This window comes from Penicillium citrinum (assembly GCF_028827155.1).
Source record: "Penicillium citrinum strain IBT 23319 chromosome Unknown utg000001l:1.0-4955037.0:1.0-4956770.0, whole genome shotgun sequence".
In the NCBI taxonomy this organism is placed as follows: Eukaryota; Fungi; Ascomycota; class Eurotiomycetes; order Eurotiales; family Aspergillaceae; genus Penicillium; species Penicillium citrinum.
In genome coordinates this window covers 2,719,801-2,743,162 of record NW_026622686.1, presented here as the reverse complement: position 1 = coordinate 2,743,162, position 23,362 = coordinate 2,719,801, and the positions used below count along the sequence as shown (strand labels likewise).

The 23,362-nt window shown below is 47.2% G+C and overlaps 11 protein-coding genes across 11 annotated transcripts; 4 read left to right on the top strand and 7 right to left on the bottom strand.

Moving 5' to 3' along the window:
• Nucleotides 1–86: 86 nt before the first annotated feature.
• Nucleotides 87–2,129, bottom strand: lys9 (saccharopine dehydrogenase (NADP+, L-glutamate-forming); the record flags this gene model as incomplete). Its single annotated transcript, XM_056639944.1, has 12 exons — nucleotides 87–125; nucleotides 199–314; nucleotides 366–481; nucleotides 537–625; nucleotides 730–988; nucleotides 1,045–1,168; nucleotides 1,225–1,307; nucleotides 1,367–1,490; nucleotides 1,548–1,709; nucleotides 1,770–1,910; nucleotides 1,983–2,062; nucleotides 2,116–2,129. The coding sequence occupies 12 exons, from the start codon at nucleotides 2,127–2,129 to the stop codon at nucleotides 87–89; spliced, it is 1,347 nt and encodes a 448-aa protein (XP_056505701.1).
• A 332-nt stretch (nucleotides 2,130–2,461) lies between these two features.
• Nucleotides 2,462–3,748, bottom strand: N7469_001023 (putative endo-1,3(4)-beta-glucanase; the record flags this gene model as incomplete). The annotated part of the gene is made up of 1 exon (XM_056639943.1): nucleotides 2,462–3,748. One exon carries the CDS (start codon nucleotides 3,746–3,748, stop codon nucleotides 2,462–2,464), a length of 1,287 nt encoding a protein of 428 aa, XP_056505700.1.
• Nucleotides 3,749–4,384: 636 nt separating this feature from the next.
• N7469_001022 (oxidoreductase, short chain dehydrogenase/reductase family) lies at nucleotides 4,385–5,288 on the bottom strand (the record flags this gene model as incomplete). Its single annotated transcript, XM_056639942.1, has 4 exons — nucleotides 4,385–4,474; nucleotides 4,532–4,832; nucleotides 4,884–5,179; nucleotides 5,244–5,288. 4 exons carry the CDS (start codon nucleotides 5,286–5,288, stop codon nucleotides 4,385–4,387), a joined length of 732 nt encoding a protein of 243 aa, XP_056505699.1.
• A 669-nt stretch (nucleotides 5,289–5,957) lies between these two features.
• Nucleotides 5,958–7,306, top strand: N7469_001021 (zinc finger HIT domain-containing protein; the record flags this gene model as incomplete). Its single annotated transcript, XM_056639941.1, has 3 exons — nucleotides 5,958–6,001; nucleotides 6,065–6,520; nucleotides 6,592–7,306. 3 exons carry the CDS (start codon nucleotides 5,958–5,960, stop codon nucleotides 7,304–7,306), a joined length of 1,215 nt encoding a protein of 404 aa, XP_056505698.1.
• A 1,331-nt stretch (nucleotides 7,307–8,637) lies between these two features.
• N7469_001020 (uncharacterized protein) lies at nucleotides 8,638–10,293 on the bottom strand (the record flags this gene model as incomplete). The annotated part of the gene is made up of 3 exons (XM_056639940.1): nucleotides 8,638–9,443; nucleotides 9,506–9,534; nucleotides 9,644–10,293. 3 exons carry the CDS (start codon nucleotides 10,291–10,293, stop codon nucleotides 8,638–8,640), a joined length of 1,485 nt encoding a protein of 494 aa, XP_056505697.1.
• A 1,076-nt stretch (nucleotides 10,294–11,369) lies between these two features.
• Nucleotides 11,370–12,855, top strand: N7469_001019 (glycoside hydrolase family 16 protein; the record flags this gene model as incomplete). Its single annotated transcript, XM_056639939.1, has 2 exons — nucleotides 11,370–12,403; nucleotides 12,426–12,855. The coding sequence occupies 2 exons, from the start codon at nucleotides 11,370–11,372 to the stop codon at nucleotides 12,853–12,855; spliced, it is 1,464 nt and encodes a 487-aa protein (XP_056505696.1).
• Nucleotides 12,856–13,445: 590 nt separating this feature from the next.
• N7469_001018 (SUMO protease ULP1) lies at nucleotides 13,446–14,900 on the bottom strand (the record flags this gene model as incomplete). The annotated part of the gene is made up of 2 exons (XM_056639938.1): nucleotides 13,446–14,723; nucleotides 14,799–14,900. The coding sequence occupies 2 exons, from the start codon at nucleotides 14,898–14,900 to the stop codon at nucleotides 13,446–13,448; spliced, it is 1,380 nt and encodes a 459-aa protein (XP_056505695.1).
• Nucleotides 14,901–15,536: 636 nt separating this feature from the next.
• On the bottom strand, nucleotides 15,537–17,488 carry N7469_001017 (phosphatase PAP2 family protein; the record flags this gene model as incomplete). The annotated part of the gene is made up of 6 exons (XM_056639937.1): nucleotides 17,382–17,488; nucleotides 17,046–17,262; nucleotides 16,195–16,965; nucleotides 15,776–16,137; nucleotides 15,672–15,755; nucleotides 15,537–15,607 (listed from the first exon to the last, which is right to left on the bottom strand). The coding sequence occupies exons 1-6, from the start codon at nucleotides 17,434–17,436 to the stop codon at nucleotides 15,537–15,539; spliced, it is 1,560 nt and encodes a 519-aa protein (XP_056505694.1). The 5' UTR covers nucleotides 17,437–17,488.
• Nucleotides 17,489–18,806: 1,318 nt separating this feature from the next.
• N7469_001016 (Rho4-like protein) lies at nucleotides 18,807–19,837 on the top strand (the record flags this gene model as incomplete). Its single annotated transcript, XM_056639936.1, has 3 exons — nucleotides 18,807–19,091; nucleotides 19,196–19,399; nucleotides 19,472–19,837. 3 exons carry the CDS (start codon nucleotides 18,807–18,809, stop codon nucleotides 19,835–19,837), a joined length of 855 nt encoding a protein of 284 aa, XP_056505693.1.
• A 654-nt stretch (nucleotides 19,838–20,491) lies between these two features.
• N7469_001015 (DASH complex subunit DAD1) lies at nucleotides 20,492–20,981 on the bottom strand (the record flags this gene model as incomplete). Its single annotated transcript, XM_056639935.1, has 3 exons — nucleotides 20,492–20,683; nucleotides 20,743–20,805; nucleotides 20,883–20,981. The coding sequence occupies 3 exons, from the start codon at nucleotides 20,979–20,981 to the stop codon at nucleotides 20,492–20,494; spliced, it is 354 nt and encodes a 117-aa protein (XP_056505692.1).
• A 1,312-nt stretch (nucleotides 20,982–22,293) lies between these two features.
• Nucleotides 22,294–22,783, top strand: N7469_001014 (uncharacterized protein; the record flags this gene model as incomplete). Its single annotated transcript, XM_056639934.1, has 2 exons — nucleotides 22,294–22,431; nucleotides 22,493–22,783. 2 exons carry the CDS (start codon nucleotides 22,294–22,296, stop codon nucleotides 22,781–22,783), a joined length of 429 nt encoding a protein of 142 aa, XP_056505691.1.
• Nucleotides 22,784–23,362: the final 579 nt, after the last annotated feature.

Sequence of the window (23,362 nt, the reverse complement as noted above, 5' to 3'; positions counted from 1 at the left end):
TTTACGTCCTCCTATAAAACAATTTTGTGTTCCGTAAATTCTTTCAGTCATCTCTACATCTCTATAAGGCGTAATGAATAGGCCATTTAAACGACGGTCTCCTTGCAGGCGATGCCGTATTTCTCCTGAAGTGAAAGCTGTCAGTATATGGAACTTCCACTCCAAATTGCCATTCAAATGGAGGAATGAAAAACTGACCTTGAGCTCCTTGATAAGAGGGTTGTTGATCTTGCCGTTCATGGGGGCGAGAACTCCCTTCTCGGAGAGAGTGCCGTTCAGAACCTGCTTGACAGCAACGGCGCAAGGCACACCGACTATATATCATTAGTCAAGATCCAGACATTTGTTTCATGGTGAACACTTACCGAGCTTGGCCATGGCGGAGTAGCCGTTGGGGTCGGAGCTACCGTACTCAACCAGGGTGGACAGACGGGTCTCCTTAGAGCCATCCTTGTTCTCGACCTCGAACTTGTGTTGCAGGCTTTGGGAGTAATTAGTCTTATATCTCCGGGTTTGAAAGGGGATCTTGAACTTACATGACGATATCACGCTCGCCCTCGCCGTACTGCATCTTGCTTTGCAGGGTAGCGCAAAGGGTGTCCAGAGGGTTGCCGGCAGGAGTAGTCTTTTCAAAGATTTATTAGCGTAATTCTCAAAGAGGCTTGAGTTTTATATAACATGTAGCCTCTTCTTTCGTTTGAAAAGTGCAGGCCGATGTAGATTACTTACCTTCTCATCAGAGAAAGTGCCGAGCCAGCGGAAACCGCCAATGATGTGCTGCTTCTGGGTCTCGTCCTTGAAGGTGGTCTTGGAGGAGATGGCCTTGATCAGGGTGTCCTCATCAGAGGAGGAGGCGCCGAGGAGGTTCTGCAGAACATCCTTCCAGGCACCGGACTGCTTGAAGGCGGGGTGCTCAGCATCCGAGAGGAAGCCAATGTCAACAAGGACCTTAACGAACTCGGGGAAGCCAGCGTAACGGAGAGTGCCACTGGATTCAAGTTAGACTTTTCCTGTTATCTAGAAATGGGGCATGTGAATAGATACCGGACGATAGTCTGAGCTTCGGGGATGTTGTAGCGCTCCTTGTAAGGAGTGGAGTCTCTGTTGGGGTACGCAACAGTAGCGAATCCCGGGTAGATGTGGTAGGGCTTGGCGGTGGCCATCAGATCTAAATCGATATTAGCGGATGGGTTACCCCAAATATCGATACGGGGGTTATCTTACCGGGGCCAGCAACGTCGACGATCTTGCCATCCTGGTAGAAGCGGGCAGCGTTTCTCAGAGCAAGTAGGACACCACGGGGAGACCTTATTTTGTAGTTTGTCAGCTCTGGATCTCAACATCAACTCCCGCGCAAAGTACTTACCAAGAGAACTTGTATCCCAGGGGGTTGCCAGAGCTCTCGGGAGCGGGCAGACCACCACAGTATGAAAGGAAAGAGAGGACCTTTCCACCCTCCTGATGAACCTCCTCAATGGTTTTGACAGCGTCTGGGCACCGGTTAGTTGGTGTTTTACGATCGATTCACATCGCAGCTGTAGACTCACAGAGGTGGTCAACACCGGGGTCGACACCAATCTCGTTCATAACAGTGATGCCGGCCTTCTTGCACTCCTCATCAAGCTCCATCATAGCAGGGCTAACATAGCTAGTTGTGACAACGTGCTTCTTAGTGCGGATAGCGGACTTGATGACCACGGCGTGGAAAGCTGGTTGAATTGTCAGCCCGGCCCGAAAGTAAGGAATAAATTGACTGGGTCAGGACACACTGTAAGGGATCAGGGAAATGACAAGGTCGTGCTTGGCGAGCTCGGCATCGAGGGCCTTCTCATCGTTGACATCGAGGGAGATGGGAGTGGCATCCTTGACACCAGCGGAGAGGGCCTTGGCGGACTCAAGGGTACGGCAGGCTGACAATCAATTAGCCCCCCAAATATTGAAAGATAAATATCACTTGTCGTGATTGGAATTGCATCGCATACCAACAGTGACGGCAATGCCGGACTGGGAAAGAATATCAAGCGTGGGACGAGTGACGAACCCCGCGCCGAGCATCAATACCCTAATTTAATCGTTAACAAGTTTCCAACAAGGCGTGCAATGAACAGAACACACTTTTGAGAAACCATTGTGAGTATATGTGATCAATTGAAAGGACTTGACTTGAAATCCGGGATCGGAGGTGGAATGATGAAGCAAAAGAGTACCTCCGAGTCATCGACCCCCACCAATATATGCCCGCCCTCCGAGCTCGCTTCTCGATTATGTCATCCGGCCCCGCGCTGTGCGGGGTCCATGTTGGGCAGGCGGTGGGGAATAAATCGGGGATATCCAATCTACATCATGGGATTTGATATGTATTGAATATTGGGGAGTGATGGGATAGATGCGCTCGAATATACTAAGTAAATGGGAGCATTCGTATATATAATGTACATATGAGCCGACGGTCCACCATTGATTACCAGGTGCCGCCGCGAGAAGGTCCATCGCCAGCTGCGTTTCGTTCAGCCTCCATCATCTTGTCAAAGTTGGCTTGAGCTTGCTCTTTCTCGCGTCTTCGATCATAGTCATATCGACTCTGTTCACTGGAAAAAGAACTGTCTTCGGGTGCCGACCTGTTCTGCGCTTGCGCCTGACCCCATTGCATGGGGACTTGACGAGGTGCTGCTGGCCGCGAGCTTTGCGCTGAATTCTGTTGGCGAATACGATCCCAGGCGCTACCAGAAGGCATGTCATTTATGTTGGTATTGCGATATTCTGGTGCAGTGGGGCTGGCATCATCATTGTCGTTGGAGCCGAAAAAGTCAGAGGTGAGATCTCCCCCGGAAGACTGGCTGGCTGCTCTACCCGCAGAGCCGTATTGTCCATACATCTGCTGCTCGCGCGAGCTAGGCAATGAGGAAGACCCAGGGGCAGAGACATCTTGGTCATTGCTTTGGCCAGTGCTGTAAGTCATATCACTCTCAGTTGATACTGCCGACGGTGAAACACTGTCGTACGCATAATGGCCTTGGTCGCCTTGATCATGGTTGCTGTCTATGCCCAATTCTTCCCTGATTTGATCCGAAATAGGTTTACTGCCGTCCTTCGACCGTCTGTGGAGATCATTCGTGATAGCGAGTTTTCTCCTCCGCGCGTCTTCTTGGTTCAAATTCCGAAGGTCCTCAACAAAAGTCTTCATTCGCGGATCTTTCAAAGTAAAGGATGTTTCATTCCAGGTTGCCGCGAAAGATGTTACAATATGTGTTGCCGAGAACAGGAAAAGCATCTGAAATGATGATCGAAAGAGCAGTGATCTGAAGGCAGCTCTGTCTGCCATGCGAAAGTTATGCAACGTAGAGAGCAGGTTGGCAGGTGTGGGGTTCTTTGGGAATAGGTGTGACTGGCGTGCTTGGTAGTATAGCCACGACGCGCCAGCAGTGTAGAAAATTGGGAAGGACAGTCGTTTGGTGTAAACCGCTCGTGAGGCTGACGTAGTTATCGAATCAAGCTCATCTTGAGTCGGAGAGCGGCCCCCGGCGACCCAGATACCGCCTACGCGTGATACTATGCCTTCAGCGAGAAGATCCCTCCAGTTTCTTGTGCCGAAAAATCCCAAGTATAACGTCAAAGCATCCGGCTGCATGACAAGCTCTGGTCGCAGGCGCACTGGCAAGCGACTTGGTAAAGCTGGGTAATTGTCATCTTGAGGGCTAGTTGCTCCGGTGTCAATGCTTCCTTGAGGAGAAGCGTTATCAGCAGCCATAGTGGCGTCTTTCGAAAAATGAATGTGGAGTAGAGGAACTAATGAGCTCACTAAAGAGAGAACCTGAGGTTCGAAGCTCTCCGATAGGTGACGTTGTTGCTGAGTCATCTCGCTTAGTCAGAGTTTTCTATACATTGTCGCATTTCGCGCAAATACCAACCCCGAGTCAAAGCGAAGCATGGTTCAAGTGATATTTTCTATTACCTGTGATAAATTACTCTTGTCTCACGTACTCAAGATTACTACTAGGAAGAGTGAAAAAGGTAGAAAGAATGGAGCTGCACCAGTGAAACATCACCGACCTGTCTCCGGGCTATTCTGGCTCCTCGCCCAAAGAAAAGTGTTTAGTACAAGGACTAAGGTGCTCCGGTCAAACTAGAGGTGAAGATTGTAGGTAGCTAGTTGAAAACTTTATTTAGCCTCCATGGCTGCATACTTAGCGCTAGGAGTGGTTTAAGAAATTTGATATACCATAGCACCTCTGCGGCTTAGGTTCTACAGGCACGACTCTGGCCGGTAGTTACCTCCAGCAAAAATCCGAAAATATTAGTTGCAAGTCATTCTGTCATTAAATAATGGTATACTTCTGCAAGCATGGTATTCTGTTCAAATACAGTTATCGTAGGGCATTCAGATCTACCACTTCTCGACATAAGGGCGTAGATCCAACTCAAATGCAAATGTAGTCCGTGGCTGGGTATGCAAATACCAGTACGAATCCGCAATCTAATCATATCAGTATAGGGTGCAGTGGGTGAAGGTTCATTGTCAATTTCAACTTACAGCATCAGGACTCAATTTGGCATCCTCGTGCTCAAAGACATACGCCTTGGTGCGCGGAATATCAATGACACCGTCAATAATAGTATGCGAAACATGGACGCCCTGGGGTCCGAATTCCCTTGCAAGAGACTGTGCTAGTGCACGCAAGGCGAACTTTCCAGTAGCAAAGGCTGCAAAGGTAGCCGATCCTTTCACACTGGCGGTGGCGCCGGTGAATATAAGAGTCGGTGGGTAGGGTAGTTTATCCTTTGCTTCGAGGAGGAGAGGAAGGGAGCGCTTTGCGATAGAGAATGCTCCTTTTCTAATCTGATATTAGAGACCTTTGACCAATTCCAATGAAAGAGATACTTACGCCTGTGACTCGTAGGCCAGCGTGAATTCTTGTTCAGTCAGTTCTAAAAACGGCTTTTTCACGAATCCACCGCCTGGATTGAAAATCGTCGCAGCCAGAGGAATATTGGGGAATTTCTTTGCAATTTCATCGAATGCTGAGTTAACGCTATTAGTGTCTGTGACGTCGGTACTAATGCCGATAGCTTGGCCGCCACTGGAGTTAATCTCCTGTACAACAGGATTGAAATTGTCTGGATTTCGAGCTAGTAGCACCACGGAGTACGATTTGGCAAATCGTCGGGCGATAGATGCACCCTGTCATAATGCATTGGTTAAGGAAAGCTATCACTGGCAGTTAAGGAATAGCCTTTAAACATACAGTGCCTGGACCGACGCCAGCAATAACTGCCAGTGCCTTTGACATTTTCAGAGTTGTTATTCAGTATACGAGTATCGATATGTTCTGCTTGTTACAGAGATGAATTTGATTTTTCCGATATACTATTAATTGGAAGAGGGGAGTCAACTGTATAAATAATGAGTAGCCGCGAGGGGCATCTCCGTTGCATTTCTAAGCGTCGGGAATTGATCATCGCCTCGCCGAATGATATCATCCGCAGAGAATGGGACTGGAATCACGTTGAAACCTTGAGATTGATGATTACAATATCAGCCGACGATTTCTCATCATACAGTACACTATACTATACTAATTTGTATATTACTCCACCAAATAACCTCCTCCCATATAGAACATAAACACTATGGCGATCGTATTCATTAACTAGTAGGGCGAGTTTCTCGCTGGTCATCTAAGACTGGTTCCATTCCACCACAGTTCCCTTTTTGTTAAAACGATGCCAGCTAAATAAAACGCGAGGTATATATTTCACGTTTTACTAAATAAAAGAGCAAAATCATCTTTTCACCTGCCTAATTGGTCCTGCATGAAATTCGTACGATTATTATGCTTTGAAGTATATTCCTGCCTGAGGCAGCTATCAGCCCGATAAGCCCGGAATTTTCCAGCTTCCAGCGACAATTCTACTTTGCGACAGCTCCCATTCTAATAATTCACAACTTCAGTCACAGAATGGACAATCCAGACCCTCTCCTGAGTGAACTTTGCTCAATATGGTATGAAGCAACCCCGAACCACCCACCTACACCCACGACTCCTAACTAAAATCCTCCACACAGCCACATCAATCCCCCCAAATACCGCTGTCCACGCTGCTCAACACGAACTTGTTCTCTCCCCTGCACAAGAAGACATAAACTTTGGTCTCAATGCTCTGGTGTTCGAGATCCGGGCGCTTATCTTAAACGCAGTGAATTAGCTACTCCGGCTGCCTTTGATCGGGACTTTAATTTTATTTCTGGGATTGAGCGCTCGCTTGAGCGTGCTGAGCGCGATGCGGAGAATCGGGGTATTGAACTTGGATCTGCTACTGCGGAACAAGATGCTGAGGCCGGCGCTGAGACGGAACAAGGACGGGTCTCTGCTGCTGGACAGAAGAGGAAACACCCCGGTCAGGGTTTGGTGAAGGGTGAAGCGGGTTTTTTGCGTGGTGCTGAGGCTGGTGGTGTGAAGGTGGTGAGAGCGCCGAGGGGAATGTCGAGGAATAAAGCGAATGGGTCGAGGTGGCATCCTAAGTAAGTTGTGACTTTTTTTAAAATTTCTTGTTTTTGTTGGACAATAGGGCTAATCCACGATTGCGTGGTAGACACAAGTGTTTGAGCTGGTCAATTGAGTGGATTTCACCATCTGGAGAGAAATTTGTCAAGAACTGTCTTGAGACGGGCATTCTCTGCGAGGCCTACAATCGGGCTTTTCCCCTACCAAAGGAGGAAAGGCCAGTTTCAAAGTCTGCAGAGGAGCACGACGATCAAAAGAAAGATAACCGTTCAAGTCTGGGCCAATCGAATATACCACCATCCAACGACACTACAACCACAACCGATATCGCCAAAGAACAACCTGCACAGTCATCAACCTCGGATCTAGCTGAGACATCGACAGAAAAGCCAGAAGAGAACGAGCCAAACCTTCCAATTGTTCCCTATCGCGATGTCTACTTCTACCTCCATCGTCCCCGGACAACATCCAAGAAACCAGTTCTTGTCCCCATATCCCCATCCGCGACACTGGGTTCCATCCTACGCGGGCGTACGGTCCTTGAGTTCCCAACTATCTTCACTCTATCAGAATGCGCAGAGAAATTAATCGGTGAGAATGGGGAGTCTCGGTTTATTTTGGAAGAAGAGTATCTACGAACGGCAGACCCTGCGGAACTTGGTGATAAGTCACCAGGGCAGGATCTTTTGGAGACAGGAAACGACGAGGATACGGAGTCCGGTTTACAGAATTTGGACGAAAAGAAAGTTTTGGAAGTGTTGAAGCAGGATCTTTATGAGCCGGTTCCTGATGGGGAACCTTAAAAGTAATTACATTCAGGTCTCTCGGAATTTCTGAGCTCGTCGACTCTACTTACATGATAATAGATGCCATCTACCATGGTTATAGTCGAAACCCTCACTGTACACGAGTGTACAAACTAAATTCAGCATTGATTGTGTCAGTATGCACACGGAAGTGCAAAAACAATTTCAAGGCAATTTTTTTCATATCTGGAACGGTCATCTTCCTAAGAGTTAAAAGGTTTAATGTGAGCCGAGTAGACGGATCCCGCTTCAGGGTTGATGCTGTTGATTAGCTGTGTTGATTAATTCAAGGTGCGTAAGGGCTTCGTCATTCAGAAGGGCTAGTCGAAGTCGTGAGAGCGACCACTCGATAAAAGCGAGGAGAAATTCGGGCCAGCAGTCATACAGAACGAACGAATGTTAGACGTTTTCAAGTTCACTCGGTCGAGGGTACAGCCTGTACCAACGAGGAGTTAATCAGATTGATCATCACGATCGAAATAAACAAAACTCCCAAAACACCTGCACCCAAAAGGGAGGAAAGATGCCCAGGGGTATTCAACTAATTCACAAAAATCCAAAAGATATCCAAGTGTAAATGTCAAAAACAAACGCCAAGGGGTATGCAAATATCGCTAAGCAATCAAAATCCCATGAAATCACGATAACACCAAAAACAGATGCAATGATCAATCCAAATATATACTCCCATCAGAATCACCCTTGATGGTTACCCGAAATGTGCTATCCCGTAAGCAGCACGTCATTTCGTTGAGAATTCGTGACGGGAATTCTCGATATCCTCGCGGATATTGAAGAGCTGTTTGGGCTCATTTGCCTATTCAGCAGACACTCTTCGGCAGTCAGTCCCACAGAGAGACTAGTCAGCCTAAAGGTTGTCAAGGTTTGAATAAGTGTACACTGCAGGCACAAATATCTTCAACTACCTTGTACGACACTGGCTTCCTCTAAATAACCGACTTTGGTCTTCATTCTGGCCGAGAAGTTGATGCCAACTGCTCTAACTGCTCTAGGCTAGTATGAAGATCTCAGTGGGTCATTCAATCGGAAGTAGTGTGCGAATAGGGCTTTCAAGGTATGTGTCCTCGTCAGGAAGACACAAGCCTATTGGCACCAGCATTCATCTACCATCGTAGATTGGCGAATACAAGGCATGCCGCTGGCTTATTCGGAAAACGAAAAGCCCAATATCTTTCAACCCTGGCGAACAACATGTCCGCGCTGGACGCCAATAGAACAGTTTCCCAATAGGAAGTGTCTAGAGGCAATACCAGAGGAAGGAAGATTTCAAGGTCCTCGACGGACCAGGTATATACAGAATGATATCCTCACTCTGAAGAGGTAGTGCTCGAGGTTTCGCCCTCAGAAGCACCCTCGGGGTATTCTTGCTCCGGAGCCTCTGCGGCTACCGAAGCCTTCATTGATACCCTCATCGCTTCGGATGACGATATAGGCTGGGTGGGCACGGTATTCGGGACGGTAGGCACATCCTGAGCAGTTGGCTCGGGGACGCTAGTCTTACCAACCCGATGACTGGCTTTGGAATCCGTAGGAGACATGTTCTCCTTTTCGGAGCCACTCGGCTTCATTTTCAGTCGGCCCTGCTCGAGGGCACGGAGGACGTTGCCGATATCTTGCGGATCGATGGATCGGAGTTTGCTCATTGCATCGTCCGAAACATCAGAGAACGGGTTCCATCCTAGCTTGTCCATCTCTTCTCCGGAGGTCGAAGACTTCGAAGCTATAGATGGACCGGTAATCAGTCGGTGGAGGAAGGTGTCCGACACGCTGGGGCGGCGTGGGATCTTCACCGGCTTGGATTTGGAGCTTGTGCTTGTGGACGCAACTTCGTCCTGTTGACGCTTGGGAGGACGAGGAATTGGGGCTTGGCCCATTGGGCCATCACCCACCTCGTTCCGAATCTTATAATAAATCAGACCAAGAGTGGCAGCCAGGGCTTGGTGAGCAGCCTCGGGGAAGTGACGAACAGCCTCCTCGCGGGTCATGTTGTTTGACCCGTCACTTGAACTGCTGGAATCACTATCATCGGCAAAGAGGTCGGTGGCGTTCATCCGAGACCAGTCCTGGTAACCACCCAGCTGGTAGAACTCAGCCAGTTCGACCAATCGATGAACTAATATATCAATGTTAGAGGAAGGGGATGGAAAACGTATCTACCAACTTTCAAACGCTTACCTCGGCTGCGTTTCTTCAAGCACCAGAATCTCCAAACAGTACGGGGGAAGTATTTCGGCCATTCAAAGAGATCCGTCATCAAGGATGACGGGAACAGGGTTGATGGGAGCATGGATAGTATGAGCCAGCGAATTGAACCGAACGCGCTCCGAGTGTCTCATTCGAGCTTCCATTGATTCCATGCGTAGATCAAACGAGTCCATACGGTTATGGATGCTTGCCTCCATCGAATGCATTTGGCGAGTCAATTTATGCTCAAGAGAAAGAAGATCTGTGCGAAGCTGATTTGTCGTAGATTGAAGCTTGCTGATATCAATTCGAGAAGCACACACATCCGATCTCATTTGCTCCGCATCAGTTTGAAGCTGCTCCACACTCTTCTGCAGACGATCAACATCTCCACGCAAGAACACCGTCTCGGTACCAGCCTGGCCGATACTAGACTTTAGTTGGAAGATACTAGTCTTGATTTGGTCGACATCAGAGCGAAGAGCCACAACATTCAAATCGATTCGGTGAGAAATGACGCGGTGATTTTCGAATTCGCGCCGAATATGTTCATCCTCGCGGTTGCGACGGTCGACGTAACCATCCTTGGTGAGGACAGTGGAGCGCAGTTCCAGAACACGAGAGTCCAGTTGGTTCATACGGTCATGGAGATGTGTGAGGGATAGTTCGGAGCCGGGCGGTGTGTTCTCGCGTCGAACAGATAGACGAGGGCTGGACATGGAGAGGGAAGTGCTGGAGGTACAGGAGAGACTCCTTTCCAGAGTGGTCATAGAAGACATTTTCGACAGGTCGGTAAAATATAGCGGATTTTATTAACATGGTATAACGGGGCTCAAAGGGATGGGTGGTCGCGAGAGCGATTCTCTAGACAATGCAATCGTCCATTGTGCCGTGCGTGTGTGTGTGGGTTTGGGATGAATCTGAGGGGGGGCGAGACGACTTGAAAAGAAAAGGGCGGGCGACAAAGAAGAAGGGGGTCGCACAGCCTGCGTTCCGTCAGCCGGTCGGGTCGGATTGCCTGGTCGACGCATCATTACTCACCCAATTTCAGTCCATACACCACTTGATTGAAGAAGATAATTTGCTAATCTTTTGAGTCATTATTCACTTCCATTCTTTTCAAGTTTTCCTACTTTTATTGCACGATTTGAAGAGTGAATACCTTAATAAAGATAAATTACAGGATGTGACAGAGACCATACAGTGGCCCTATGCATGGCTTGGCGTGCAGTAGTGCGACGCATGGCCCGCAAAGGGAAGGCACAGTGGGGGCCCTTGCTCTTTCCTTCGTGAATAATTGGTTGTCACGGGATCGCCACTCTCTGCTAATTGGACCACGCTGACATGCGGGCGGCACCGCAAGAAATCGAGTGAGCGAGGACTGAGCGCAACCAGATCAATGATGACACCCCCGTATTCACTCGGTATTCGTTTTACCAGTCCCCAAAATAGATTCAGTCGAAGGACTGTATACAACTTATGCACACTTACAGAGTATTGTACGCTTCACATTACCTCAAGAGAAAGGGAGAGAGTATACCTCGGCATAGAAAATCAATTGAGTCAACACGATATATAATCTCAGGTGATATTCCAAGTAGTGTATTTTACTAATATTGCCTAATACTAGTAACTAGCGTGATCATAGTGAGTCACGGTTGAGTATATATCGCCCAAATAGGAAATCGTGATGCCCTAACTCAAGATCGCAACTTCCTAGCTCACCACCAGCGTGAATGCCCAAAAAGAGAAAGTGGCAATCTTCAAATTCATCCAAGTGGAAAGTTGAATGTCTTACTCTTCTTTCTCCATTATTTGATGTTCAGTCGTTGGGCTTCAACCTCTTTTTTCCATCATGAAGTCAGGCACTTTGTTATTAGGCATCCCCTCCTTCGCCTCACTCTTATCCAGTGCCCTCGTCCTATCCAATTCAGACCCTCATTTGAATCTCACATCGTCTCGTTCTGTCGAGAAATTGCTCTCCGAGTGTGACTGCTTCACTGTCTCCGGTCCTGATCCTGGTTACTATCAACACTATAAACTCTGGGACTTTCGGACTGTTCCCTTCGACAGACAGATCGATCCAGATCTGCCAGAACCTGATGATGAAGGTGAAGGTGACTGGGTTGAGTCATTGAATTACGATGGCTCGCTAGATAACGAGCTCTCAGAAGATGACATCGACATCTCCAGCCTCACTGGAGGTAACCAATCTACTCCCAACGCGATGTGGTTCTCCGAAACGGCATTCGACAAGGATTGGATGAGCCAGCAGTGGTACCGCCCGGGCAATGCTCATGCCCCAGTGGATATGATCAATTCCAGACGGAATGTCTTCTTTACCAGAAACGAGGATACGGAGGTTCCTCACGCAACATATCTCGTTCTCCGTGCCACCAGACACGAAGACTATACTTCAACTGCAGAAATAGAGACCCGAGTCCGCAATATCTACCGCTGCTCCTTCCGCGTGAGACTTCGCATTATACCAGCAGATACTTATATATCAACGCCGCCAGATAGGACACAATTTGGACCATGGCAGCCGACGACTCCAGCGCTAATCAATGTCCCCGGAATTGCCTTTAACAACACCACCGCGTTGACAGAAGGTAGACCCCATCCCGGTGCCTGTGTCGGTATATTCACGTACCATGCTCGAAATTGTGAATCCGACATCGAAATTCTAACCAGCGACCCTTCCTACCGAGTGCATTACGCAAATCAGCCAGATTACGACCCTCTCACTGACGAAATGATCCCTGGCGCAAGTACAGTGGCAGATATACCAGTCCCATGGACCAAATGGTCCACTCACCGATTGGATTGGCTTTCAGATATCTCGCGTTGGTGGGTAGACGGTAGCATTCAGGATGAGAAAAAAATACCGTGTCCCCAATCTGCAAAGCAGACTTGTCATCAATCTCTGGAGTGACGGTGGCGTTTGGACAGGGGATATAGCCCTCGGTGATAGCATTTTCCTCGGAATTGAGTATATCGAGCTAGCTTATAACCGGTCATCAGATGGATCCAGAGGAATTGATATCCCTCCATCGCAACGGCATGGTGGCCATCAGCGGCCGAATGATAACGTGTCTATCTCAGATCGTGAGGAAATGCAAGAAGAGTCGTGGGAGCCGGACACGGACTTGGTGGTTGGCGCTGTGAAAAAGAAGAAAGGACATCACAAGTGTAAGAAAGGTAGGAAAGGACGCAAGTGCAGGAAGAAGCAGAAGGAGAAACATCCACACAAGGAACCACACCATCGACCAATGGAACAAGCTTGTTCACGGGCTTGTTATATTGATGGCGAGGAGTTTAGGCATGAAGTATTCGGCTGACATTTTTACCTTACCAATGTATTATCTCCATCGAGATATTGATGAATTGGGATTTGTATTCTTATAGATCAGGTTAGCGTTGAATTGAAGATTCAAGTCCACCATTCGACTCAACTTAACTACTGATATGCCTAAGAATATTCTTATCTCAGGGCATTATACATTGGATCCCTAGAAAGATAATATACTATTTGCACTAGAGATATGGAGACGATCAATTGAACGAAACAATTCGAGGGGAAAAGAAATCAGTAATAGGAAACATTCATGCCTTGAGGTCTTGAAAATCATTATTGGCCATGAAAACGCTGTCCTTCTACACCTTGAGCCGTCAACAAGATGGGGGTATCATTTGAATTCATTTAGTACATCAAAATCAATGAAAACGAGCATGTAAAGAGAAAGAAACAGCCCAGTCCAGCCCAGCTCATAATTCTCTCAAGCCGTCTGTTCTAATTCGCCATGCGCGCCGGAAAAATGTTGTTTAATAACGCCACAAACACCTAAACAAGACCAAGACCGTGATGAAAGAAGATGGATAATACCGAGGGAACTCGACCGCGAGATTGAAACGAAGGAATCACCTTTGTTTAAAGTAATGTGTCACCGGTTGAACCAACAGGACTGAAGTCCCCATGGAGACCGCCATTCATCAGTTCTGCGACAATCTTACTTCGAAGCATTTGCGTATCGGATGCACCGAAGGCAGTTGGTTCAATTCCCAGTGCGATGGCCTTTGCATTTGTGAGGAGGAAGACACCACAATCACTCCCATTATCCTGCTGTGAAGAAATAGCCGGTAGAACCCTCCACTCATCATCATCATATTTTGCACCTAGTTCACCACGCATCCACTCCTTAATATTTTTAACCTGTCTCGATCCATTTCGACCCATTCGATCCAATGAGTCGAAATATTCAATCGTCCGGTCTGCGGGCCGAACTACTAATAACGTCCAATGAGCCGATTCATGCACAGGAATGAAAACAGTATCCACATCTAATAGACCCTCTCCTCCGATTTTGGCGCGATTTGCCCATCGCCGTACACCTGCGTATCCCTTGTCACGTAAGGTGGTATAGAAGAATGTGGTGAAGGCGTGGAATCGAGGTCGTTCTGTTCCTGTGTTGCCGGTCGTTTGACGGAGATATTGCACGAGGAGTGTTAGATACGAATTGATGATTTCGTCATTGAGCCATGATAATGTCTTTAGACATGTCGCTATGTCTCGAGGGTATAAGTCATCTCCGGATGGTGTTCGCGCAATTGCGCAGCCCTGCGGTCCTCTCATCGCTCTAATGACTTTATTCGCCCATTCAGTTGAGAGTTCTCGTACAGCGGGTCCCCGTGGTCGTATGCGAATTGGTCGAAATTGTTCTCGTTCTAGTTCTCGTTTTGCTTTTTCGCGTTGTTCCCATGCTGATGTATAGACTGATTGGCTACGGTTCGATGGTATGGGTGTCTTTTCTTGGGAAAATAGTCGGACTGCTGAGACTGGTCGTCCGAATGGATTTTTCACGTATGCCAGGGATTTTCGCATCCAGGGATCTTCGATATCCACGTCATCTTGAAGGGCGGGTTTGGGGATTGTTTTAGCCGGGGCGGACGAGGGAGGTAAGACGCGCCTTGGTGATGGGGTGAAAGTTGGTCGTCTTGGATGTAGATGTGACCCTAATTCGGTACGAAGTTCGGGGAAGACTTGTGGTTCTATTTCCAGCTGTTCTAGCTGCTGCGTTGGAATTGTATCGTCGGAAGGTTCACTCGGTCGTTGTAGAGGCGTTTGAGGCGGCGTTAGAGGGAAATCGCCGGGCATCGGCGTCCTAGGAACTTCCGCATATTGTGCATCTGGATCTAATTCAGTTAGTCTCTGTGAAGCGAGTCATTAATCCTCGGCGTTCAGATCGATACCTCTCGAACTTGGGGTTAGGCGTGGCGAGCTAACCCCTTCACTAGGATCATTGGTGTCTAATGAAAATGTAGTGTCCCGACGAGTATCTGATTCCAACTTGGATCCTAGGAAGAGCCTTTGGAAGAAGTCCCACATCTTGAATTTTCCGTGGGCGAGACGGATTTAATGGATCAAGGCCACAAATCGATGGACGTGTCGCGGGGTTGGTTGCAGATGAATGTAGTTGAGATGAATACTATGCAAGGATGCCGTTCGAATCTGAATCCATGAATATCAAGTAAGACCGAGCAATAGCGTCCATCATTGAGGGACAGCTCGGCGAGTTGGCTCTTGTCGCGGAAGTTAAGAGGACGAACGATAGAGCGCGCGGCCTCCAACCCATCATGCGCGATTATGTCAGCGATCGTCGATCTGCAGCAGATGGAGTTGAGGGCTATACTTTATTTATGTATTATTGGTATGAAAATAGCAAGAAATGATGAAATTATTGATGGTAGTAGATTATTCAGGTATATAATAATTGTGAGATGTCGGCTTCGCCTTGAGAAGTTAAAGAAGGACCTAATTTGAGAGGTTTGGCTAATTCAGAATCGTTTGTTTTTAATACAGCCGCAAAGGCATAAGGATACAAGATCGCGGCCACATATATACATGCGTCAGCCTGGACTACGGCTGTGTCTGAACGACTTCCAGCACAGCCTGCTGGCCTGGAATGAGCCCGGCAAGGTGAATTTTTCAAGAGGAGAAAAATAGTGATTCACGGTCACGCAATTAGTTAGGAACACCGAGCCCAAGCAGCTCGAATACAGGGGGCGCGCTGTTGATCACCACCCACGGAATTCCTATAGAAAACTATCAGTACGCGCAAGCCAACGATGGCGATAGGATAGTGAAAGTGGCACGTACCTGCATATACAACTAGCTTGGTCACAACCTCCACGTCGTATCGAACTCGGGGCTTCTTAATCTGAGAGAAAACTTCCTTCTCATCTGTTCGGGACGTATTGTACTCCGGGGTGGGAGCGGAGACGAACGGGGGATTTTAGTATCATCCTCCACTGCGGAACTGGGACTACCTCTGCCCATCATGTCTTCATATTGATCCAACTTGGAAGTCTTCCTGGATAAAACATGGGGACCGTTGGGTTTAGAATCCGTATCAACAGGAGATTCCCGGCTTCCTCCGGATAAGCTTTCACGCCTACGCTTCTCTCGATATGCTAGCGTTTCATATGCATCCGCTTCGGACTGTGGGCCTATAGAGATAGCACGGCGTCGAGGATGGCGAATAGTGGTAATGATAGACGGGATGTCGGAGAAGTTAGGAAAGACTTCATGATCTTTCAAGTTAGACGGAACAGTTGTATAGCGGCTGTGAAAATAATGTTAGAATCCGCGAAAATGAGCAAGCCATTGATGAAATACTCACGAGGCAGTTGTAAAAAATCTCCGGGGTAGCAGAAGACCGAGTTTCTCCAGACTGCGAAAAACAGGCGGCAGAATACGAAGCAAGGTGGGTTTGGTGATTTCCCTCCAAGCAAAAACACACAAAACTCCCACGACAAGACGAAGCGCCGTCTTAGCTATTCCAAGGCTCTCATAGTTGTAAGGAATAGTGCCAGGAAGAGGTGTATCCCAGGCGAGGCTAGAACCGGTGAAATACCATGAACCCACGTCTACGCCGAGCGTTACTCCCGCAAAGGCGACGCTATCATCGAAACAAGGACAATCATCAGCCGGTTCTGGATGAATTCGGACTAGCACCAAAATTGCCAATGGGATGACGAGGATTTCCTTCATGTTGGCCGTGAGGATATAATTATCGAATACGGGGCCTAGGCTGAACTGCGCAAGACCAATCAACGCGCCCAGGATGCAGCCAATAACAACATCCAACATTCCATGCATACCGCAATATAATCGGCCCAGAACGATCGAGGTAACGTAGAGATAGGTAATGGTCTGGAGAATCAGGTTCGTTTGCGAGCTGACACTCGATTCGGGAGAATTAAGGAGCAGGATAGCGTAGACCGCCACAGAAACAGCATTGGTGGAATGAGTTGATGGAAATCCATATTCAAGAGCGGCAGATCCAGAATGGGTAATTCGTTGGAGAGGCGGCGAGAGCGGCCGTGGAAGACACAGCAAGTCCTTAATGAAGCCGCTGAAGAAAACGCCAGCTGCCAGAATGTGTACAAGTCTGCGCGCAACCTTGTCAGTCGACCATTCTTTGGTATTTTCTGGATAAAACCGAGAGAAGAACTCTCGTTAACAACTTACCCTCGGCCTAAACTAGTATGGCCACACCAGAATAGGAAAGGCAAGAAGACCATGAAAAACGTGTGGGTCCCAAGGTTCGCGGTGAAGGCGAAATAAGAGTCTAATGTCGGCGTGCGTACTTTCTCTTGTGCCCAAGCAAGATAGGGAGTCTCATATCGGATCAATGGCAGGAGTTTCTGTCGCGGCCAGTATCGCCAGAGGGGTAGTCGGCTTGAATCTATAGCGGGCCGGAAGCGGAGATGAGATTAGCGGTGATCGCAATGAACCAGTACCGAGGGCTAAGTATGTGTGAAGAGAAGATGATTCGATTTGCATAATTTCGATGAGGTGACATACAGTGGTTCAGACTCTTCAGTCCAGCGTCAGGCTGGTCCTTCACGGGGTTGCCCATTGGGTGCTATTGATCCGGGTTCGCGATTGAAGATCCTCCATATATGGACAGGACGGTGCCTGCCGTTCGATTCGGGGGAAAGTCAAGATTCAGCAAAAGGACATAAGGAACGGATGGAAGTTAGATCGTGGACTGAGACGAGGACGGAGTAGTAAGGATGGGGCCGAGGTCGAGGGAGGTTCGAGAACCGAGCGGGAAGATTAAAGATCGAACATGTCCGAGAGAGACTCGCGCGGCTCCCCTGGCGTGCCATGTGTGTGGGCTTAGTCATGTGTATTGAAGCTGGAAATGTTCAAGTCACTCAACATCTTATTATCTTATTTTAATATTGTAGTAATTAACAATAGTATTTATAAAAAGGAGCATTCGATTTACAACTGTTTGAGCTGACGAGGCATCCGAGTCAGCCTAAGGTCCGCTTATACTACCAAGTACGTACTAAATCAGCTGGACTACCACACAGTAGTACGCTAGATATCGTCAACTCCATGAGCATAACCCTGTCAAGTTCAACATTCAATGATATGTGGACTTGACGTGGGTACTAATAACTAGTGTACAGTACTACTAGTGACTGAATAGCAAATGATTTGATCCAAGGGGGCGATAAACGTGCGTACCTTGCACGCATTGCGTTAACGAATGTCGCACTTGAAACAAAGCCAAGCCATGCAAGATCTATATTAACTAGTCTACTATGTATAACCTATTGGATTCGTAGATACTCCTTACACCCCAACAGTATCATTGGGATAGTTGATAATGGACAATTGGGAATCATTGCTCTCGGCTGAATTACCCTGATCCTGTTCACTATACCTACAGTGAATATACTTCAACACCCAATGAGCCGATATAATCTCACATGCTACGGAATAAGAGCGATCCCGTCTCCTCCAGAGCTGAACGGTGGGGATGTCAGAGAGGGGCATTGGGTGGAGGCAGGACGAAAAAAGAAACCGGATCGAGAACAGATCGAATCATTGAAACTGACAGGCCATTCAGCATACTCCAAAGTAATAAAATCCAGTTGATACTCCGCCCTGGCGTCATCAAAAAGCCCCGTTGCCATAACAACGTAGTGGGTGGTCTTCCAAGGTAAACACGGGTCTCGCCCGGACGATTTGACCCTCTTCAATCCATGTCGATCAAGATCGAAGTTCTTTAATCTTTTCCTTTCTCTTCCACCTCTCTTGATTGATCTGATTCTTTCTCAACTTTTCAACCCGTATCCTTCGACATCCCCTCCCCCCCCCCCCACCTAAAATTTATCTTGAACTTCCGACTCGGTCGCTAGCCGTCATACTCGACCGCCACCCGCATTACAATACAACTAGGGGGAACCTTCATTCCAACCTGCCAATTCAACCATGAGCTCTATGTATGACGACCAGCACTATGCGGCCGCACGACGCCGCTCGCTTGCTACTCCTCCTCCATCCATGTCCCCTCGCCACAGCCGTACCCGCAGTCATAGTGTGCGAGTGAGCAACGGCACCGCCAGCACCCATACTAGCCTCTCCAGTGCTCAAATGTCGGAAGCTACAAATATCACCCAGCCACCCTCCTATTCAAAAAAATTTGTCGTCGTCGGAGATGGTGGATGTGGTAAGACTTGTTTGTTGATTAGTTACTCACAAGGATACTTCCCTGAGGTAAGTCACTCCCTTTTATACTCTTTAATTATTCTTCATACTGCCTGTTTCCTTTTTTCCGATCCATGGTTGAAGCGCGGGGCGCTTTACTAACACTAGTCTAGAAATATGTCCCCACTGTGTTCGAAAATTATATCACTCAGACCACTCATCGCTTGTCGGGGAAGACGGTTGAATTAGCATTGTGGGATACTGCCGGACAGGAGGAGTATGATCGTCTACGTCCGTTATCCTATCCCGAAACCGACCTTCTATTTGTTTGCTTTGCCATCGACTGCCCTGCATCATTGGAAAATGTTGTAGACAAGGTAAGCCTTTGAAAAAACCTATTCATACTCTTGTGCAGACCTTTTTTTTTTTAAACTAATGCTTCTCTTAAGTGGTACCCTGAAGTGTTGCACTTCTGCCCGACAACACCTATCATTCTCGTCGGTCTCAAATCAGATCTCCGCAGCAAGCGAACCTGCATTGAGCTTCTCAAGACACAAGGCTTGACACCCATCACTCAAGAACAAGGTCATGGAGTGGCTCAGCGAATGGGTGCAACCTATGTGGAGTGCAGTAGTAAGGAGATGCGCGGTGTCGACGAGGTCTTTGCCAAGGCAGTAGATACTGTGATCAACATCGAAGAACAGGGCTACACGACTCAGAAATCATCGTCGCACAACCGCACAAATAGCAAGCCTTCCGCCGGCGGGGGTCGACCAGGGAAGAAGATTAAGAAGCGCAGTTGCAAGATCTTGTAAAAGTATCTATCATCTTGTCTTGCATATCTTCTTTTTTTTTTGACCGACTATTTCATTCCTTTCTCAACCCCCCTGGTCCGATTCAAAGCCTGGTTGCTTCATCGGCGTGCTAACCTGCTCTGTGGATGTATCATGTTTCCGCGAGCCGGACAGAGCTGGACATGAATTGCAAAAATTTTCACTTGGAAGTCGGGAGACGCTGCGCGCTCTCTTGACTGATGTTGTTGTTTTTTTTATCTAAAGGTGGTATTCTGAGCTTTTTTTTTTTGGCTTTCTTTTTCTTTTCTCTCTTGGTCTGGCCTTTTCTTGTTGGTCGACGATTTGTCTCTCTCCTTTCGTGTACTTTCATCTCATGACTCTTGTTCCTTTTCCTCCTTGGCTCTCATGATCGGGGTCTTTGCCCTTGGTTGACATGCATGGGACTGGTGTTCTCGCTTATGTTACCTGATACGAATTTACCAATACAGCCTTTGCATTTCATATACATTGACTTTCTAAAATTGTGTGTTCACGTAGATTATTCGTAGACCAAAAAAATCTATACGTATCTCCTGATAAGTAAACAATGCTAGATATAAAAAATGGTATCATAAACGAAATGTAATCAACGCCAAGTATATCGGTTCCAAATCAGTGCAGCATTCTTGGAGTCTATTATTGTCCAGCTGTTGAATCTCCTTCTCCTTCTTCTTGCTTAATTGAACGACCGGAATCGCCTTGTCCTGCACTCTCCCCACTGACCTTCCGCTTCCCTTGACCGGCTTCCTCGAGTTCTTCCTCAGGTCGACCCATGAAATTCTCAAATTGTGACCAAAGAGCCTCGACAGAGCCAAATTCATTGCCAACCTAGTCATCATTAGCCATTGAGTCCAGTGTCGCGTTGCAAAAGGATGGGGGGGAGGTACGGTGATGATGCTCTCGAGATTTCGATTTAATCGATTCATGTTTTGGAGAACCTGCTCCATGCCCTGATGATGGTATTAATATTAAGCACACGTAGGAAGGCGAGGAGAGAAGGCTCCGGCGAATGGAGATATGTACTCACAACGGCAATTTCCCGAACCAATTCCTCTCGCTGTTGCTCAAAGACTGTTGGTGACGCGCTGCGTCTGCCAGAGCCGGGAGTTTCGGAGATCCAGGCCATATTGTAGGTTCGGACAGAGGATTGAATTGGATGGTGGGTTGGGGGGGGTGTAGGCGGGTTTGTAACTGGAGGAAGATCGGAAGGTCGTTCAACGGGGATGAGAGGGGTGGTGGGAGATTGTGTGGAGGGGGAACGTTGGGGGAAGTATCAACTGGAGGCTCCCAACGCGACCGAATCTAGAAATTCAAGATTAAAGGAGGTGAAATCTTCTGTTGATTGAGGGTGATGCGTGCACTGCAGCTGCGGTGCGGTGAGATGGTGTTTTTCCAATCGTTCGAGGTTCAAGTTGTGGTGGGGCACTCCCGATTGTTGACTGCCACGCCCAGTGATGTACATATTTAACTACTGGTTAAATACAATTGATAACTGGATACTATCCAATTATCAATTCGGCTCTTGAAGGCCTAGATGTAGAGTATCAAGAATATGGTATCTAACTTGCTTTACGTGTCTATCGGAATCGTGAATTCAGAAGTATTCGCGTTGCCTTGTCTATTTTTAATGCCCTGTATGTTTATCTTATCCACCGATATACATAAAGCGTCATGGGATTCGAATTAACCCGGTATCAACTGTATCTTTTGCCCAAAAGACTATTTGTTTATTTATGAGTCATTCATATACCCGAGAATGGCTCAAATGTCGAGCGAAGTTTTGGTTCTGGCAGTATTGTTGTATTTATAACTTGATATGTATACACTGCTTTAAATCCACTAAAGGTTAGTGTAACATTTATTTTTTTTTTCTAGAAAAAAAAAGGAATTCTGATAGATTTTGATAGTCAAATATTAATAACAAAGACTTTACAATGTTTTATCCGAATATAAACGCCGAAATAATGATTTTAGTACTGAATAACAGACAAAGATACCGTGATATACTATGTGACATGCACAACTTGACCCACAAATGAGCCGATTAAGCATCCTCACGAGCACCCCCGCTTGTTTATGAGCCCCTCCTTGCACAGGACTACTTGCGCGCGGCGATACAAAGAATTGTTGACTTTCAATCCAAATGGTGATGTTGACGGTACGCCCTACAAAGACTCATTATTGATTCAATCACCACTTCCAGGTACGCTCGGGGTACGTTTGGGACACAATGGAGCCCATAGGCCTGTTAAATGCTTGGTAAAGAAAATTGACTGGGGCGAGTTGGAATTGCTCTTAAGTATAAAGTGTTCTTTTCCGGCCGTGGAAAGATCTGTTTAAATCATCTCTTGTCAACAAGTCTACATAAAAATTTATCTGTCTTATACCGAAATGAGCCAAGACGAGATCAACGGTTTGTACGCACCTTGACAGTAGCTATGGGTATCCTATTGACCAAGCTACTAGGTTCGAAGGTCATTCTGACCTCTGATGAAAGGTGGACTGCCGAGCAACTGGACCCTGAATTAGAAATTGAGCACCCAGAAAATTTTATAAGGGAATCATTTGGTTATTTGGTCCTATCTGAGTATGGAATGCTTCTGCACGCTGAGAATATAGCTAATGCTTTTCATCCAGCTCATCGATGGATACGTCGACCCAGACACTCTTGACATCACTGTGGCTCCGATCATCGCTCTGGTCTATATCGGGATTATCGACGGAAATATGAAGGATGGCGTCAATGTCAAACTCAATCTATCTCAAGCAAAAGGTGAACTTCGATCCTATCTCAAGTATGGGAATGAGGTCTGGATTTATATGGATGTCGCAATCATCTTAACGGGTATTACCACAACGACTTTAAGCTCTTGGTCATTTGATGCCCGGGTATCGAATCAGCACCTAGTTAGATCAACTAGCTTTTAGTGAATGAGCGATATGTAAGAAGCTGGACAGCATACGCCCAGAACCTTTTCATTCGTCAATATTCTCCTGAGTCTCAATATTATACTGCGAGATACGCCTTTTCCCCAAAAAATAAGCTTTTCCTACAATCCTTCTTATGGATCAGTTCAGTTACACCATGAACCCCTTAATACCACGCACGAACTCAAAGGACATGACACTCAGGAATGAATCCAAATTACCACTGCAATCTATAATGAGGAGCACAATAATATGATCAATTGCGAGCGACATCGAAAGTTTATCGCAGTGATAAAATAAGCCTGGCCAGCGAGGCAAGCTTATTTTAAGAATGCCCCTAACTGCCGGCCAAACAATCAACCTCTAACCACTAGTATGCAAGAGGTTATTAATGCGGGGCACCCTAGTCATCTCCCACCAATAAAGAACAAATCTCACAGGGCATACGTCTCAGTCTGGGTCAATATAGTTTTATCTTATAAGCTCTCCTGTTCGAAATTGAAACAAGCACTGCATGTCTTCCAGGGAGAAATCGGCCTAAATGCTGTATCCAGAAACATTATCCGTTTCGACTCCGCT